This window comes from Garra rufa, chromosome 10 (genome assembly GCF_049309525.1).
Source record: "Garra rufa chromosome 10, GarRuf1.0, whole genome shotgun sequence".
Lineage (NCBI taxonomy): Eukaryota > Metazoa > Chordata > Actinopteri > Cypriniformes > Cyprinidae > Garra > Garra rufa.
In genome coordinates this window covers 47,565,140-47,582,417 of record NC_133370.1, presented here as the reverse complement: position 1 = coordinate 47,582,417, position 17,278 = coordinate 47,565,140, and the positions used below count along the sequence as shown (strand labels likewise).

At 33.0% G+C, this 17,278-nt stretch overlaps 1 protein-coding gene across 2 annotated transcripts in view; it reads right to left on the bottom strand.

Moving 5' to 3' along the window:
• Window positions 1–17,278, bottom strand: part of LOC141343979 (solute carrier family 22 member 23-like) — a 43,658-nt gene that overhangs the window by 8,331 nt on the left and 18,049 nt on the right. For both annotated transcript variants that reach the window (XM_073848688.1, XM_073848689.1), the window contains exons 2-5: window positions 9,783–9,951; window positions 7,158–7,285; window positions 4,657–4,759; window positions 2,527–2,756 (exon numbers count right to left, since the gene is read on the bottom strand). In XM_073848688.1, coding sequence (XP_073704789.1) covers window positions 2,527–2,756; window positions 4,657–4,759; window positions 7,158–7,285; window positions 9,783–9,951 — 630 coding nt within the window. The remainder of the gene's footprint in view (window positions 1–2,526; window positions 2,757–4,656; window positions 4,760–7,157; window positions 7,286–9,782; window positions 9,952–17,278) is intronic.

Sequence of the window (17,278 nt, the reverse complement as noted above, 5' to 3'; positions counted from 1 at the left end):
GCAGGCTAGAACTGGTTTACCAGCTTATTAGTACTAAAAAGAAATTTGAACTGTCAAGGGAGGCATTTCCAAAGCAAAAATTCCTAATGATAAACCTGCTCAGCTTTTCTGTGTCCAAAATCACATACTGTCAAAGCAGGTACTATAGTTGATGAAGAACTTACTGTAAATAGCGACTATTATAAAGGTGTATTCTATAAACAATGCATGTGTGTAGTATAAACTCACTACAGACATACTACAGCCCCATGCTGCTCATCATGTGAGCATCAGTGTCCTTATTCCTGTCCTCTCGGGATATTAAAGTGCTGTAGTAATGTGCATGGCATGCAAATCAATGATCAGCTTTTGACCTTGTGATGCATTCACAGTGTTTACATGCACACCAGACAGACGTAATAGCGAGTGACCTGCTTAACCCTATAAAGCTGACTGTGTCAAATTTGATACACAAAGGTTTGAAGGCTGCTAAAATATCAACATTAGCAAAACTTTGGTGGACTTTTTAGCAGGTAAAACATCCATCTTCAGCCACGATCTGCTTATGAAAAAATATCGTACACTGCAAAAAATGCTTTTCTTACTTAGATTTTTTTGTCTTGTTTCCAGCCAAAACATCTAAAAATTCTTAAATCAGGAAGGATTTTCTAGACAAGTAAAAATTTGTGTCTTGTTTTTAGTAAAAACAAGTCAAAATTAGGTGAGTTTTTGCTTAGAACAAGCAAAATAATCTGCCAATGGGTTAAGAAAAATAATCTAGTTGTCTGTTTGAAATAAGATTATTTATCTTACCCCATTGGCAGATTATTTTGCTTGTTCTAAGCCAAAACAATAATTTTTACTTGTCTAGAAAATCCTTTTAGATTTAAGATGTATGTACAACACGACATACATTCACTCATGGGACACTGCACTTATTCGCATTTACAAAAGTACATTTGCATGTGCTTTAAAGCCTTGACGGTTAAATAATGTTATTTCGTGCTGAAAGCCTGTCAAACAGCGGCTGATTACTGGACTAAGCTATCTTTGTCTGGTTCACTAATACCGTCAAAAACACACAATGAGAGAATCAGTTGAGAGAAAAACAGATATGCGCTTGTATATTAGATGCATTCATTTTTTTCTAGTGCTGAACACAAAAGAAGAATGTGGATAACAGTACAGTAGCTGGTCCCCACTGACTTTGATAGTGGGAAAAAATAAATCTGTAACACTTTAGAATAGGTAACACTTATTGACTATTAATTACGACTTTTCCTTCAATAAATTCCTAATTTGCTGCTTATTAATAGTTAGTAATAGTTAGGTTTAGGTATTGGGTAGGATTAGGGATGTAGAATAAGGTCATGTAGAATAAGGCATTAATATGTGCTTAATTAGTACTATTAAATGGCCAATATTCTAGTAATATGCATGCAAATAAGTCATAGTTAATAGTGAAAAAGTGTTACCAATAAATCAAATACTATGGAAGTAACTGGAGACCAGCAACCGTTTGATTACCTACATTCTTCAAAATAAGTTTTATGTTCAATATGTTTTATGTTTAGTAAATATAGTAAATGATGACAGAATTGTCATTTTTGGGCGACAGTAGGCTAATAAAAAACAAAACACAACACTGCAAAAAATGCTTTTCTTACTTGGATTTTGTCTCGTTTCCAGCCAAAATATCAAAAAAATCTTGAATCAGGAAGGATTTTCTAGACAAGTCAAAATGATCTTGTTTTAAGTAAAAACAAGTCAAAATTAGGTGAGTTTTTGCTTAAAACAAGCAAAATAATCTGCCAATGGGGTAAGAAAAATTATCTTATTTCAAGCAGACAACTAGATTATTTTTCTTACCCCATTGGCAGATTATTTAGCTTGTTTTAAGCAAAAACTCACCTAATTTGGACTTGTTTTTACTAAAAACAAGACACAAATTTTTACTTGTCTACAAAATCCTTCCTGATTCGAGAATTTTGAGATATTTGGGCTGGAAACAAGACAAAAAAATCTAAGTAAGAAAAGCATTTTTTTCAGTCAAAGGAAAATCACTCACTTTAACACAGTTGCTTTAATAAGAGTTAATGTATAACTCATGTTTAAAGTGTATATAGTGTTTTCTTTTTATATTTGTTAATTCCATTTCTTAAATGCTACTACTAAATACACCAATTGTACCTGAGAAATTTGTTTTATTGGTATATTATGTGTATTTGTAACACGTAACCTATCTTTGTCATTATTTTTTAATAAGATAAAAATGACAAATATTTTTATCTTCGCCAACTAAACATCTGCCATTCTTTTTCTTTTATATTTTGTCACCTTGTAAGGCTTTGGTTTTAAAATAGGCAAATTAGTTTGGCTGTACTGCTCAGAAAACATGACGAAGAATCATGATATTTCTGTACAAAATCGTGATATGATATTTTTGCCAAATCGCCCACCCCTACTTCAGCTCATGGTTTTCATGCTGTTTCCCCTTGACAGTGATTGCGTTTGATTCGGTCATTCGTGTTTTGTGCGTTCTCTCACAGTTTAGCAGGCCGAGCTGAAGGAGAGACGCCAGGGCTGTGATGATCATGAACATGAGGAGTCCTCCTCGTCGGCCCATCACGCCCACGGCAGGGCAGAGCGCCACACATGATACCACAGCAATGCCCCCCATGATGTAGTATTTGGCATAGAAATTAGGGAACATGTTGTTCATCGGGTCCTCCGTCAGGCTGCGTGCAAAGCAGTGGTGTATGCCGTAACCTGTCAGTCTGAAAGACAAAGAGAGGTTTATGGATGACAGAGTTAAGGAACAGTTCACCCTCGAATGATTCTGCCATCATTTACACACCCTCATGCCTTTCCAAACCTAAAAGACTTCATCTTCAAAACACAAGTAAAGAATTAACCCTCACAATGCATAATGCTTCTAAGAATCCTCTCAAAAAGCTCCTAATTTAGCTAGGAGTCTTAGCTTAAGCGTGATTCAGGACCAATCTAAGAGCAACTCTGAGCGAAGAAAAGACACACACTGCAAAAAAATGCTTTTCTTACGTAGATTTTTTGTCTTGTTTCCAGCCAAAACATCTAAAAAATCTTGAATCAGGAAGGATTTTCTAGACAAGTAAAAATTAATATCTTGTTTTTAGTAAAAACAAGTCAAAATTAAGTGAGTTTTTGCTTAAAACAAGCAAAATAATCTGCCAATGGGGTAAGAAAAAAAAATCTTATTTCAAGCAGACAACTAGATTATTTTTCTTACCCAATTGGCAGATTATTTTGCTTGTTTTAAGCAAAAACTCACCTAATTTTGACTTGTTTTTACTAAAAACAATCAAAGAAAAAGAGAAAATCACTCACTGCTCTTCACTTTTGTAGCTTTAATAAGAATCAATTCATAGTTGGTTCATACTATGCAGTGTTTTAGTTATACACTATATTTTTTGTAATATTTCTTACAACATTTATATTTTTGTTATTTTTGTTTTATATATATTTGTATTTTTGTTCTTTTGTATTGTATCTTGATGGTAATTTGCTTCTTTGTTCCTATTTTTGACAACAAAAAATAAGCTAAAATAAAAATAGCTATCGTAAAAATGATATTTCTCATAGAGTAAAATAAGATTTCGGTCATATAGGCTATCCCTAACCTGAAACGCACCAAAAACAAAATAATAATAAGATGCAATAGCAGTTTTTTTTTTAACCCTAATAAATAATTCATAGATAATTTAAGTATTTTGACACTTAATAGTACACCAAAATCTGTCCAAAATTACCCGAACATGAAACAAAGCTTCACAAAGCTTTTTTTTTTTTCATAATCAAATTTTTTTTTTTTTAATCTAAACAAATACATAATGTGTATTTTTAGGATCTTAGTATATACGTTTTTTCCCCTTGCTAAAAGCTATGCAATTTTTTTTTTTTTTTTAAGAAATTTTGTCTTTTCTGGGCCAAAACGGACCTGAATGCATTAAGAGGGTTAATAAAAACTGTTTATCGTATAAAGTACTTTAATTCAATAGCTCAGTTCATAAGGAATCATTTTATAATGCCTTTATGACCTTTTTAGATTTTCTAAGTTTTGGTTTTAAAATTGAGGGTGATGGCAGAACTTACTTTTTTGGGTCAACACCAAAAAAAAAAAAAAGAAGAAAAAATGAATATGCAATAGTGATAGTTTTTTAGACTAATAAAACTTAATATATAATTTTACAGAAAGTATTTTTTACACCTAATGGTACACCATACATACACGGGTCCAAAATGACCCGAATAAGAAACGAAGCAAAGCATTTTTAGATGATTTTTTTTTTTACTAAACCTGCAAAAATAATGTGCATTTAATTTTTTAATTTTTTATTTTGTATGTGTCTTTTCTGGGCTTAAACAGACTTGAATGCATTAAGAGAGTTAATGAAGGGTGTTTATCATATAAGCATATCTCTTTACAAGACCGTAATTAAATAGCTCGGTTCATAAGAAATCATTTTATGATGCCTTTATGACCTTTTTCCAAGTTTTGGTTTTGGAAATGAGGGTGAACAAATGGCAGAACTTACATTTTTGGGCAAACTGCCTCTTTAATATCAGAAGAATGTTTTTAATAATTAATAAACATCCTATCTCGCAGTCACGACAGATGCATAATATAAAGATATTTACGAGTTGACGCAGAGCACTACTATATTCTTCCACAGGTTCCTTGTGCCAACCATCTTCACAATGCACGTCTTCTTGGATTGCTTTGGCAAGGCTTGGTTCAGCTCTAAAATCAATGCAGAAAACAGAGAAACAAACAGCTTAAACATTTGAGAAAAAAATCACTGTAGGTGTATGGGATAACAAACGGAATTACATTGACTGCAATCATTTTGACAAGAAGTTTGTTTTTTCACATTCAAATTCCACATTCTTGAGGAGAAAGCGTTTATTATATAAATTGCAATTGCAGCTGTGCATTATACTTTATATTAATTATCAATTATTACCAATGCATGGATCAAACACGCTTAACAGGCCAGTATCTCACAGGATATGCATTAATGTGCTCTAACGTCTTAAAAGCAGGCATGAGAAGGAAGTTTACTACCTTACTGTGACGGTTTTATTCATTGTTGCTTATAAGACCATAAAAACGTAAGCACTGAGTGAAATTGGCTTAGCTGTACCATGGTCTGGCAAATGTCACAGGAAGATCAAGTAATGACATTTCGATCAAAAGACAATAAGGTCATATCACTTAAAATATGCATGAATTTAACTGCATACAAATAAGACCATTAACATGCATTAAGAAAACAAATAGGGTACATTTTTATTTTATGCTGACTTTGCATGCCACTCGTTTTTATAAAAAGTTAAATGATGCACTCATTTAACCAAAACTGTTTTGAAGTGTTGAGAGTTGGACAAATAATGCAATCAGTGGTTGCAGCTTTCACATGCTTTATGACAAAAATCAAGGTGCAGTTACTAGGTTTTGCCATTGTAGGGCACTTTGCTCCTGAAATGTTTGCATTGCCTGCAGCTAGAGTCAAGAACATGACTAAAGGTTGACTTTAGGTTGTGCACGTCTCCGTCTGACAGTGACTCAGGTCTTGTAAATTGTAGATACGGGATATACATCTGATTAGCAAAACCGGTTTCGTGTTTCACAGAAGTCATACCAGTGTTGAACAACATGAGGGAGAATGTAAATAATGGTGAATTAGTTAGGCATAAATGGCCTATGTGTTAACAATTGTCAAGTCTTCGCACTTCGCCGAGAATCACAGGGAATTTCGCTATTATTATATAATGATTTTAAAAATCCAGTTTAATTTATACTAATTTGTGCAGCCTACAGGCAATTGGGCAACTTATTTTTCTCTAATAAGAGAAGCAATGCATTCAACAAGTGCCTTTCAAGCCATTGTCTTACACTGCAAAAAATGCTTTTCTTACTTAGATTTTTTGTCTTGTTTCCATCCAAAATATCTAAAAATTCTTAAAACAAGAAGCATTTTCTAGACGAGTAAAAATGATTGTCTTGTTTTCAGAAAAAAAAGTCAAAATTAAGTGTGTTTTTGCTTGAAACAGGCAAAATAATCTGCCAATGGGGTAAGAAAAATAATCTTGTTTTCTGTTTGAAATAAGATTTTTTTTCTTACCCCATTGGCAGATTATGTTGCTTTTTCTAAGCAAAAAATCACTTAATTTTGGCTTGTTTTTTCTTAAAACAAGAAAATAATTTTTACTCGTCTAGAAAATCCATCTTCATTTAAGAATTTTCAGATATTGTGGCTGGAAACAAGACAAAAAATCTAAGTAAGAAAAGCATTTTTTGCAGTGTATACAAGTATATGTTATGCGTAGAAATACACTGCAAAAATGCATTTCTTTACTTGGATTTTTTTGTCTTGTTTCCAGCCCAAATATCTACAAATTCTTCAAAACAAATCAAAATCAAGTGTGTTTTTGCTGGAAACAAGCAAAATAATCTGCCAATGGTGTGAGAAAAATAATCTTGTTTTCTGTTTGAAATTAGATTTTTTTTGCTTACCGCATTGGCAGATTATTTTGCTTGTTCTAAGCCAAAACTCGCTTGTTTTTTCTGAAAACAAGAAAATCCTTTTTACTCGTCTAGAAAATCCTTCTTGATTTAAGAATTTGTAGATATTTTGGACAAAAAATCTCACTAAGAAAAGCATTTTTTTGCAGCGTAGATGTTTATTGCAATGCAAACAAGGCCATCCACTCGCGGTCTCATTTCAGGAAAATAAGACAGAGTCATCTGTCTACCTTTTCTATTTCTTTGAATGGCCTAAAACATTTTAAAATTATTTGGCAAATTAAACATGAGCTGAATGACTCGGCCATAGAATTTAAAGTGGTAACAGCATGGGAGTGTCTAAATCTAGAAAGAATCCTACATGGATTAATTTATGTTTCATATTCATGGGAGGTCGGTTGCAATTGTTTTCTCTGACTGGTAAATGGTGTTTTGCAATTTGATTCAGATGTTTTTCCATCATGCATTTTTCACATTTTATATCTTATCTTAAGCAGATGGTTATTATATTGGAGCTGTAAGCTGTTGGGATCACTAGTTCTAAACCTGATCACATTTTTTCACATTATGGACCTTATAAAAGTCCAATGTTCGTTTCACTTTGGTTGCACACCTGTCATGATCTCCTCTGCGTCCTCCTCCAGATTGATGTTGTTCTTTTTGGCGACGCGCTCCATGATCCATTTGGAGCGATTGTACTGCTGCGTTGCAAGCAGCCAGCGCAGAGACTCCGGGAAAATCCTGATGAAATGAAATGCAGATATATTTTACAATATCATATCATATCTATTTTGACTAATCTATTATGGGACAAACACTTAGCAGAAAAAAAAGCATTACCATTGAAAGCTGCTTAGTAAAGAACTAAAAACAGTGAACGCAACTGTTACAAAATTGATACAAGTTTAAAGAATAAAGTTTGTAATGTAAATAGACAAACGTTTCACCAGAATGTATTGTAGTGTAATATGTAGTGATTTTTATGTAGTATTTATGTACTTTTTTGTTATTTGTGCAACTTATTTCGTTTAGAGCTGCAGAACAATTAGTCACGATTAATTGTTTGATTAATCGATAAATACACACATGTATATATTTTTAAAAATTATTTGTATGTATTGTATGTAAACACTTGTATATATTTATATTATATATAAATATTAGGGCTGGGACACGATTAATCGCGATTAATCGCATCCAAAATAAAAGTTTATGTTAACATACTAAATGTGTGTTTACTGTGTATATTTATTATGTATATATAAATACACACACATACATGTAAAGCCTTTAAAAAATACTTATATGTGTGGATAGTTATATTTGTATTTAATTTAGATTATATATAGAATTATAAATGTTTTATTTATTTTAATTTAATTTTTATTTTCAGTTTTCTTTAATATACATGTTTGTGTGTGTATTTATACATACATTATATATACACACAGTACACACACATACAGTATGCAATCATAAACTTTTATTTTGGATGCGATTAATCGCGATTAATCGTTTCCCAGCCCTAATAAATATAAATATTTAACATATAAATCTAACATTTTTCCTTAATATATACATGTACGTGTGTGTATTTATATTTGCATGATAAATATACGCAGTACACACACATAGTATGCAAACATAAACCTTCATTTTAAATCGATTAATCGCTTAAAATCGATTAAGAACTTAATTTTTGATTAGTAATACGCATTGCTTAGAACTTCATTTGGACAACTTCAAAGGCGATTTGCTCAATATTTATTATGTAAAATTTAATTTCCTTCCGTAATTATATAAAACTTTTGATAAGTGATATATATTGCTAAAAGCTTCATTTGAACAAGTTTACAGGTGATTTTATCAATATTTAGATTTTTTTGCACCATCAGATTCCAGATTTTCAAATATTGTCCTATCCTAACAAACCCATACATCAATGGAAAGCTTATTAAGAGCCTATTAAAGCAGATAATGTATAAATCTCAACAAAAGAACTTTATGACTGGTTTTGTGGTCCAAGGTCACATATAGCATTGTATATAAAGGTTTATGTATAAAATCTTTTAATGCACTTGAAAATGTTTTAATTGGGATCTTGAGATAATACAAGAATGTAATATAAAATAATTATTCATTCATAGTAGTTTGAGAGGAAGGCATGATAGTGCACTTTTCCATAAATTTCTATGTGTAAGAATGACCTAAACGCCACCTGGTAAAACAATTTGATCATGAATAAATGTGAAATTACTGTAAAACCTTCTTATTCTCTAATTTATTTCATACATCTTATTGTCAGAGCATTCATCTTATTATATCTACCATTAGTTAGCAGTGTTGAGAAAAGTAACTTTTAAAAGTAATGCATTACAATATTGCATTACTCCATAAAAAAGTAACTAAATGCATTAGTTACTTTTTGTGAAAAGTAATGCATTATGTTACTTTTTGTCACCTGGGCTGGGCTTGCTTATCTATTTTTAATAACAGAAAAGCCAATAGTTAGATTTTTGGCAACCAAAAGTGAACACAGGACAGAGGTCAGACAATAATTGACAATAAGTAAATTGTTACTTAAGTGAAAAAGTAACTCTGGTATTTTCTTGTAAATGTAAAAGCAATGCATTACTTTACTAGTTACTTGATAATAGTGATCTGATCATAAAATCATAAAAGTTCATTTGCATAGTGACATAAGATGAGAATGAAAAGTCTTTATTCAGAAGTTTTATAAAGCCGTTTTATTTTTACTTTTCTTGCATTATTATGCTAACCTAATTTCGTTTATAGAATATATTAATCATGCTTGATGGTAAATAGTGGATTCTCACAATGGTTCAGTACCGAAAACGTTGGCTTTTCAGTAAAAAAATTTAATTAAATTTAGGATTCTTATTGGTTGAAGTATTCTATTTTTGGTCAGTTTAAGTTTATCTGTGATGCAAAGCCCATTCTCAGCAGTCATTACTCCAGACTACTATAAAAGCCTTGTGTTATATAATCCATCTGATGTGCTTATTTGATTGGTAAACAACTTTCTGCATGATCTGCACAGCTGAAATGATTATGCTGCGTAATACAGTGTGGAAACAGTGTGCCTTTTTATCAGCAGCTGAAATCTTGAGTGCACTTTAAACGGTAAACTCACGGTCACTGCAAACAAGACAAATTTCGGTTTTAAGAACAGCCAAACACAAACATATTCTTGAATAGCCATGGCACAGTTACTCACCAGATATAGGACAGAATGAGTAAGAGAGGGCAGATAACAACAATTTGCAGAATCTGCCAGTCGCGGCAGAGCACCGCCAGTCCCGGCATGAGCAACTGCCCCGCCAGCACCACAAAGTTTGCCACCATGGTCATGGAGAAACGCCATCCTGGCAGACACAGCTCTATCCCTGCAGACAAGAAAACACATCCAACAGGAGTCAGTTAACAGACAGCTCTTAATAACTGCATCAATTAAGAGTGATTTTCTACAGATAATGTAAACTAGCTTTTATAAACTGGTGTTGTAATGGGAAAATGATACAATTTTTATTGTAAAATGCAATTAGATACTGGACCACAAAACACATTTTTTCAGACTTTCATTCCATATATTCAGACATTCATTCCATATATTCAGACATTCATTTTATATATTCTGACTTTCGTTCCATATATACAAACTTTGCATTATAAATATAATTATTTCCTGAACGGCATGCCATAATATATATATATATATAGAAAATCACCTTTAAAGTTGTCCAAATGAACTTCTTAGCAATGCATATTACTAATCAAACATTAAGTTTTTATATATTTAGAATAGAATACATTCTTGTCACAAGATCCCAATTATGTACATTAAAAGATTTTATACATAAACTTTTTATATACAAATTTTATATGTGAACCTGGACCACAAAACCAGTCATAAGGGTAATTTTTTTTTAAAAGCGAGGTTTATACATAATCTGAAAGCTGAAAAAATAAGCTTCCCATTGATGTATGGTTTGTCAGGATAGGACAATATTTGGCCGAGATACAACTATTTGAAAATCTGCAATCTAAGGGTTCTAAAAAATAAAATAAAAAATTGAGAAAATCGCCTTTAAAGTTGTCCAAATGAAGTTCTTACCGATGCATATTACTAATCAAAAATTAAGTTTTGATTGAAATGTATGTACATTAAAAAACTTTTTATATACAAATGTTATTTGAACCTGGACCCCCCCCCCCCAAAAAAAAGTCATAAAAATTGAGATTTATACATCATAAGCTTTCCATTGATGTATGGTTTGTCAAGATAGGACCATATTTGACTGAGATACAACTATTTGAAAATCTGGAATCTGAGGATGCAAATCCAAATATTGAGAAAATTGCCTTTGAAGTTGCCCAAATGAAGTTCTTAGCAATGCATATTACTTATTAAAAAATTAAGTTTTGATATTTTTACAATAGAATATATTCTTGCATTAATCACAAGATCCCAATTTAAACATTTTTTAATGCACATTAAAAGATTTTATACATTAACTTTTTATATACAAATGTAATGTGTGACCTTGGACCACAAAACCAGTCACAAGGGTCAATAAAAAAAAAAAAAGATATATACACATCATAAATACCCTTTCAATTGATGTATGGTTTGCAATGCATATTACTAATCAAAACAATAGGAAATTAACAAAATATCTTCTTGCAACATGATCTATACTTAATTAATCCTAATGGTTTTTGGCATAAAAGAAAAATCAATCATTTTAACCCATACAATGTATTGTTGGCTATTGCTACAAATATATCACTGCTACTTAAGACTGGTTTTGTGGTCCAGGGTCACATTATTTAAGCATTTCAAAGAATGTTTATTAGTATTGGTTCAGTCTTTTCCTGTTTTTAATGTTCAACAGATACTGTTTAGAGTTTTTTTATTCACATATGGGACTTTCGAAAGATGTCATTCATGCATGTGCCTAACTCAAAGGCGTCTGTCCTGTCATCTGTCTGCAATTAATTCACTGACTCATTAGTATTCATAACGCAGAAGCACATGGCAGACAGCGCGGGTGGTCTTCAGTGACAGACTAGTACTGCAATATCAAATGATGGCAAAACCGCAGAACATACAGCGGGGCCCGACACGGGTGAACGATCTGGGTTTGAGCTTTCCAAGGTGACAGGACTCCGGCGTGAACACAACGACTGCACAATCCTTCAGAAAAGCCTAGAATATCAATGAGCAGCACTTCCCAAAGGAACTGAATCATTCTCTGTGTTCAAAGACAGAGCTCAGGCTGAAATCACCGTCCAGAAGCTGACAGGGAAACCACTCTGCTTTTTCAGCTACATGATAAAGAGCAGGGGCTGTATTACTAACACATCAGAACATCCAAAAACTAGCTGTAAAAATAACATTTCACTTAGGAAATAGAACTTTTTCAAAACGTCAAGAATTAATATAGTGTCAAATCAACTACATTTCAAATTTTGGATTTTGCTAATATTTATTCTGAGGAAAGATAGACATGTACAGTGATGAAAGCCAAAATATTAAATGTCATGGATGAATAATTACTGAGCAATCCAGTATTTTGTAGAGGGAGGTCAAAATCACAATTTTCACCTTAGATTCAGAGTCAAGTTACAGGTGGTTAAAGATGATTTCAGAAAGATGGCAGCATCATAATGTTATTTTTACACAGAGATTGGTTGTTATATTAGTAAAATCTGTTGACTTTAGCAAGCTTTGTTGCGTTATGTGCCAATGGTGACCATTCAAAAATGGGGAAACAGCACTTTTCAAGTTTTTCTCCAAAGTTTGCATGTCTGTAACTCAAAAAGTATTAACAATATTTGAATGCCCTTTTAGATATTAGGTCTTAATAAACGTTCCTTTTGGCATCTTTATTTTTAATGCCCTAAGAGATTTCATTAGAGATATTGGAATTTCAATATGGCTCCAGGAGTAAATCTTTAAAATGTACTTAAATGGACCTACATTTGGTTTTTGACCACTGAAAATGTGTACACTTTACCGATTTACGTCTGGAGCTATACTGAAGTTCCAATATGTCTGGAACCAAATCTCAAGGTATTAAAAATAAAGATGCCAAAAGGACCCAATATGTTAAAGGGCATTAAAATATCTTTAATACCTCTTAAGTTACAAGCATGCGAACTTTGGAGAAAAACGTAAAAAGTGCTTTTTTCCCAATTTTTGAATGGTCATCATTAGGGATGTGAAAAGTTATTGAAGACATTAAAATATGCATTCTTACTTCTGTTTCAGAAAGCAACTCAAACAGTCTTTTTAACCACATAAGCATCATTATTTTTTTGTTACAGACATTTAATATAATATATAATATAATAACATAAGTACTGGGATAAAAGCTTATACCCTATTTACACTACTGTAGAAATTTGGTAAGATTACGTGCACGTTTAGTGGTGCAATTTACGAGATACATCAGATGTTCCATTTACGGCTGTAGCAAGCCATTCGAAAAACTCTGATATCTCCCTCAATGTTTGACTAAGGTAAAAAAAAAAACTTCGGATGGGGTATTTACATGGGCTTCGGAGTGCATAGCAATGAAGTCAAATCTACTCCGAACCATCCCTTTAAAATAAAAGTTAAGGCACAATCACATTTTTTTCAAGCCAAACATTTCACAAAAAAATCATGTAACAAAAGATATATTGATATAACAGTGAAACTGTAAGTTCTTTTTTAAAGAAATTAGCAGCTTTGAATGTCACATACAAGTATATTACAGTTTTTTTTTTACAGACGCTAGGACACATTTCTCAATACTTAGGTCACTTTTGCAAAACTCTTCACACAGTGAGCACAATAGAAGTCTATGTGGGCTAAACTGAGGATCAATTACCATTGTTTTGGCACAAAATGCATTCAATGACTGCATCTCTCAAATTTCATGAATTCTTTTCTCACACAGACTCAACAACTGCCAAAAATCTGTGTACGTACAGGACATTTTGCACGTGCTTACATACTGTTTTCAAAACTGTTAAACTTATGTTCAAAACAATAACATAATGCAAAACTGAATAAGACAGCAACATTCAACAGCAATATTGTATTGAAACATATTTCAAATCTAAAAATGCGAGTAGATTAGCATTACTATTGTATCTGTATCAGTGGATGGTGTGTGTACAAATTCTTGTATTTTGGAATTACTTAGTGCAAAAAAATTAAAATAAATAAATGACATAAAATATTGACGAATTCTGCATCATGAGATGTGTCCTTGTTTTACACCAGAAAACAGTGTGTAATGCTACATGTTGTTAGTGTTTTTTAGGCCATTGTTTTGTGGGTGACAAAGTGTGTTTGTCGGCTGTCAACCTTTGCTAGTGTTCTGGAAGAATGAGTTTATTTGAGACCTAAATAAAGTGTTTTGGTAGTTGTGGTCCATTTTGAATGTGAAATGAACTGCTTTGCCAAGCTGAAAGTCGGTTAGGAGAATTAAGCTTAAAATACCTGAAATATGAACAATTTGAATAGATGTCAATGTGGAAAAGTGATGCATTGACATTATATGACTTTACCGAACACCTTTTTCTATGGCAGTGTTGTATGAGTATGACTGAAATACTTTTAGAAATCTGTTTATAAAACTTATTTCTAAGTGAACAGATTGTGTTTTCAAGCAAAATACAAGAGATGCTCTTTTTGAATAGTTTATCTAATGTAGAGAACCGTGCTTAAGTGTTCAGCAAACAGTTTGTTTTGTTTTTGCAAACCGAGGCTAAAGCAGATAATGTGCTTGTGGTTTTGCAGATTTGGTAAGAGGATTTGGTAGAGGAGTTAATGGTTTCACTGAGTGAGCCTCGAGTACCACTTTCAGTGCGAAAAAGAAAGAAAAAACTGTAATGGTTGCATTTTTGCTTCTAGTGAAGGCATACCATTTTGTGAAAATAAAACAGGTTTATGGAAAGTCTGACTATAAAGCAGATGGCTTAATGTAATCTACAAAGGATGCAAACGCAAAAAAGAAAAACTAGGAAATAAATTAATAATAGTAAAACACAAGTGAAGTGAAGGAAGCTTACTGATTTAACATCACTCTTGGAAATGTGTAATTTTGTAAAGGGGTAAGTGTGTATGCCATGAGTATTATTCACTGGGGGTGGGAAATCAAAACTGCTATAAATAAATGTGTAACCAATAAAGCTCAATAAAATAACAGAAATCAGTAACCAATGCACTCACTGCAACCATGTGTGACTCTGGACCACAAAACCAGTCATAAGGGTCAATTATTTGAAATTGAAATGAATGAAAGCTGAATAAATACGCTTTCCATTGATTTATGGTTGGTTAGGGTAGGACAATATTTGGTCAAGATACAACTATTTAAATAAATCTAGAATCTGAGGGTGCAAAAAGTTCTTAGCAATGCATATTACTAATCAAAACTTAAGTTTTGATATATTTACGGTAGGAAATGTACAAAATATCTTCATGGAATACGACCTTAATAACCTAATCATTTTTGGCATAAAAGAAAAATGTATCATTTTGACCCATACAATGTATTTTTAAGACTGGTTTTGTGGTCCAGGGTCCACATACAGTATGAGATATAAAAAAAATCACTGAATCAGTGGGCAGAGACTAATAAACTGTCAGAAAGAGCTACAAGTTTGAGTACTTTGTGCAAAATCATTTTTAAATATATTCGAATAGAAACCAGTTATTTCAAATTGTTTCACAGTATTATTGTTTTACTGTATTTTTGATCATTTAAAAACCCTAATATATGCCTCAAGTGAAACCTCATTTCTCTTCCTTTCGGAAAAATTCACGCCTACAAAATGCTGCCTACGAAGGCTGCTTACCAGGTTTTGGAACAAAGCCAAAAAGAGAGAGTGAGAACCTTGAGCTTCTTAACCCATCTGATTTAAATCCCCCACGTTCCCACAGCTCAGCAGCGCCTCACACACTCTTAACCTGCTAAATGAGGACATGCAATAGAGTTTTATTGTTGTGATAGAGCTAATGACTACAAATACCTCTAATCCAAACCATGTTGATGTATGAAGAGTCTACGGATGAATATCGTAACGACTGGTTTTCTGTTGACCAGAAGAGGGCGCCGTGAGGAATCAGAGTTGTTTGTCTGTTTGAGCCTGAGGCTGACATGATGACCTTCCCTGTCACATGAGTCACTCATGGCTTTCTGCCATTATGTCACATATTCAAATGCATTCCATGCCAGGACCGCTCGCATTCTGTGGCATGGAATGCATGAGGGATACTGATTTTATTTTTGTCAAACAGTAGAGAATAACACTAGTATTGCTGTGGCCATGAGTCTGATTCCCAGGGAACGCATGAACTGATAAGTGAAGCGGTTGGCATCGGTAAGCAGATTTATAACATTTTAACAGTGTTTCAATGGGAGAAGGAGAGAGTAGAAAAACTGCAATGTCACACCTGGGCCTGCTAGTGACAGTGTTGCCAGATTGGGTGGGTTGCCGCCCAATTGGGCTTCTTTTGATCGGCTTGGACCGGAGAATAACGCATTGGGCGGGTAGACTAAAAAAACAAAACAATCAGCTTTGCTTTTATCTTAGTCATGTTATTTTAATATGTTACAGTTCAGAGTATCACAGTAAAATAATGTGTAGTGCAGTCCTCATCTCATTTTTCCTTAACAACAGAGACCTGTCAATCAATTTACCATCTTTTATGTTGCTAAGATGTGATGACTCCTGAGTGACAGGGTTTTGGTGCTATAACGGGCAAGATTTTGAATGTGCAGCTCTATATTCATTCATTCATTGATTTTATTTAAGTGATTGCGATGGCAAAGTCTTGCCTTGCGAAATTATTCACACCCCTTCATTTTTTTCACATTTGTAAAATTTACACTCCATACACCATAATAATGACAACGCAAAAAACAGATTTGCAATTTTTTTTTTAAAATTCATTAAAAATAAAACACTGAAATAAGTACATTGCATAAGTATTCATACCCTTAACTCAGTACATAGTTGAAGCACCTTTACAGCCTCAAGTCTTTTTGGGTCTGATGTGACAAGCTTTGCACATCTGCATTTGGCAATTATCTGCCATTCTTTGCCTCATCTTTTCAGCTCTCAAACTCTGTCAGCTTGGATGGGGGCTGGCAGACATTTTCTAGAGTCCTAGTTGTTCCAATCATCTTCCATTATGGATAACGCTTGTCAACCTTCAATGCAGCAGATTTTTTTCTGAACTCTTCTCTAGATCATTGCCTTAACGTAAGTCTGTCACTGACTACAGGCAGTTATCTTGACCTCAGGACTTGGTTTTTGCTCTGATATGCATTTTCAGCTGTTAGACCTTTTCTGAGAGGTGTGTGCCTTTCTAAATCAGACTCATTCAAATGAATTCACCACAGTTTAACTCCACTCCAAGTGTAGTAACATCTAGAAGCAATATGAATGCTCCTGAGCTAAATTTCGAGTGTCCCAGAAAAGGGTATGAATACTTATGCAACGGGATCTTTTCAGTTTTTTATTTTTAATAAATTTGCACAAATGTTAGAAACCTATTTTTTTAAAGTAGTTTAACATAAGGCAGCAACATAACAAAATGTGAAAAAATGAAGGGGTATGAATAATTTCGCAAGGCACTGTAAATATCTTACACTTATGTTTACTGTAGACTTGAACATGATAAATGTGTTTTTCCTAGGGTTAAAGTCA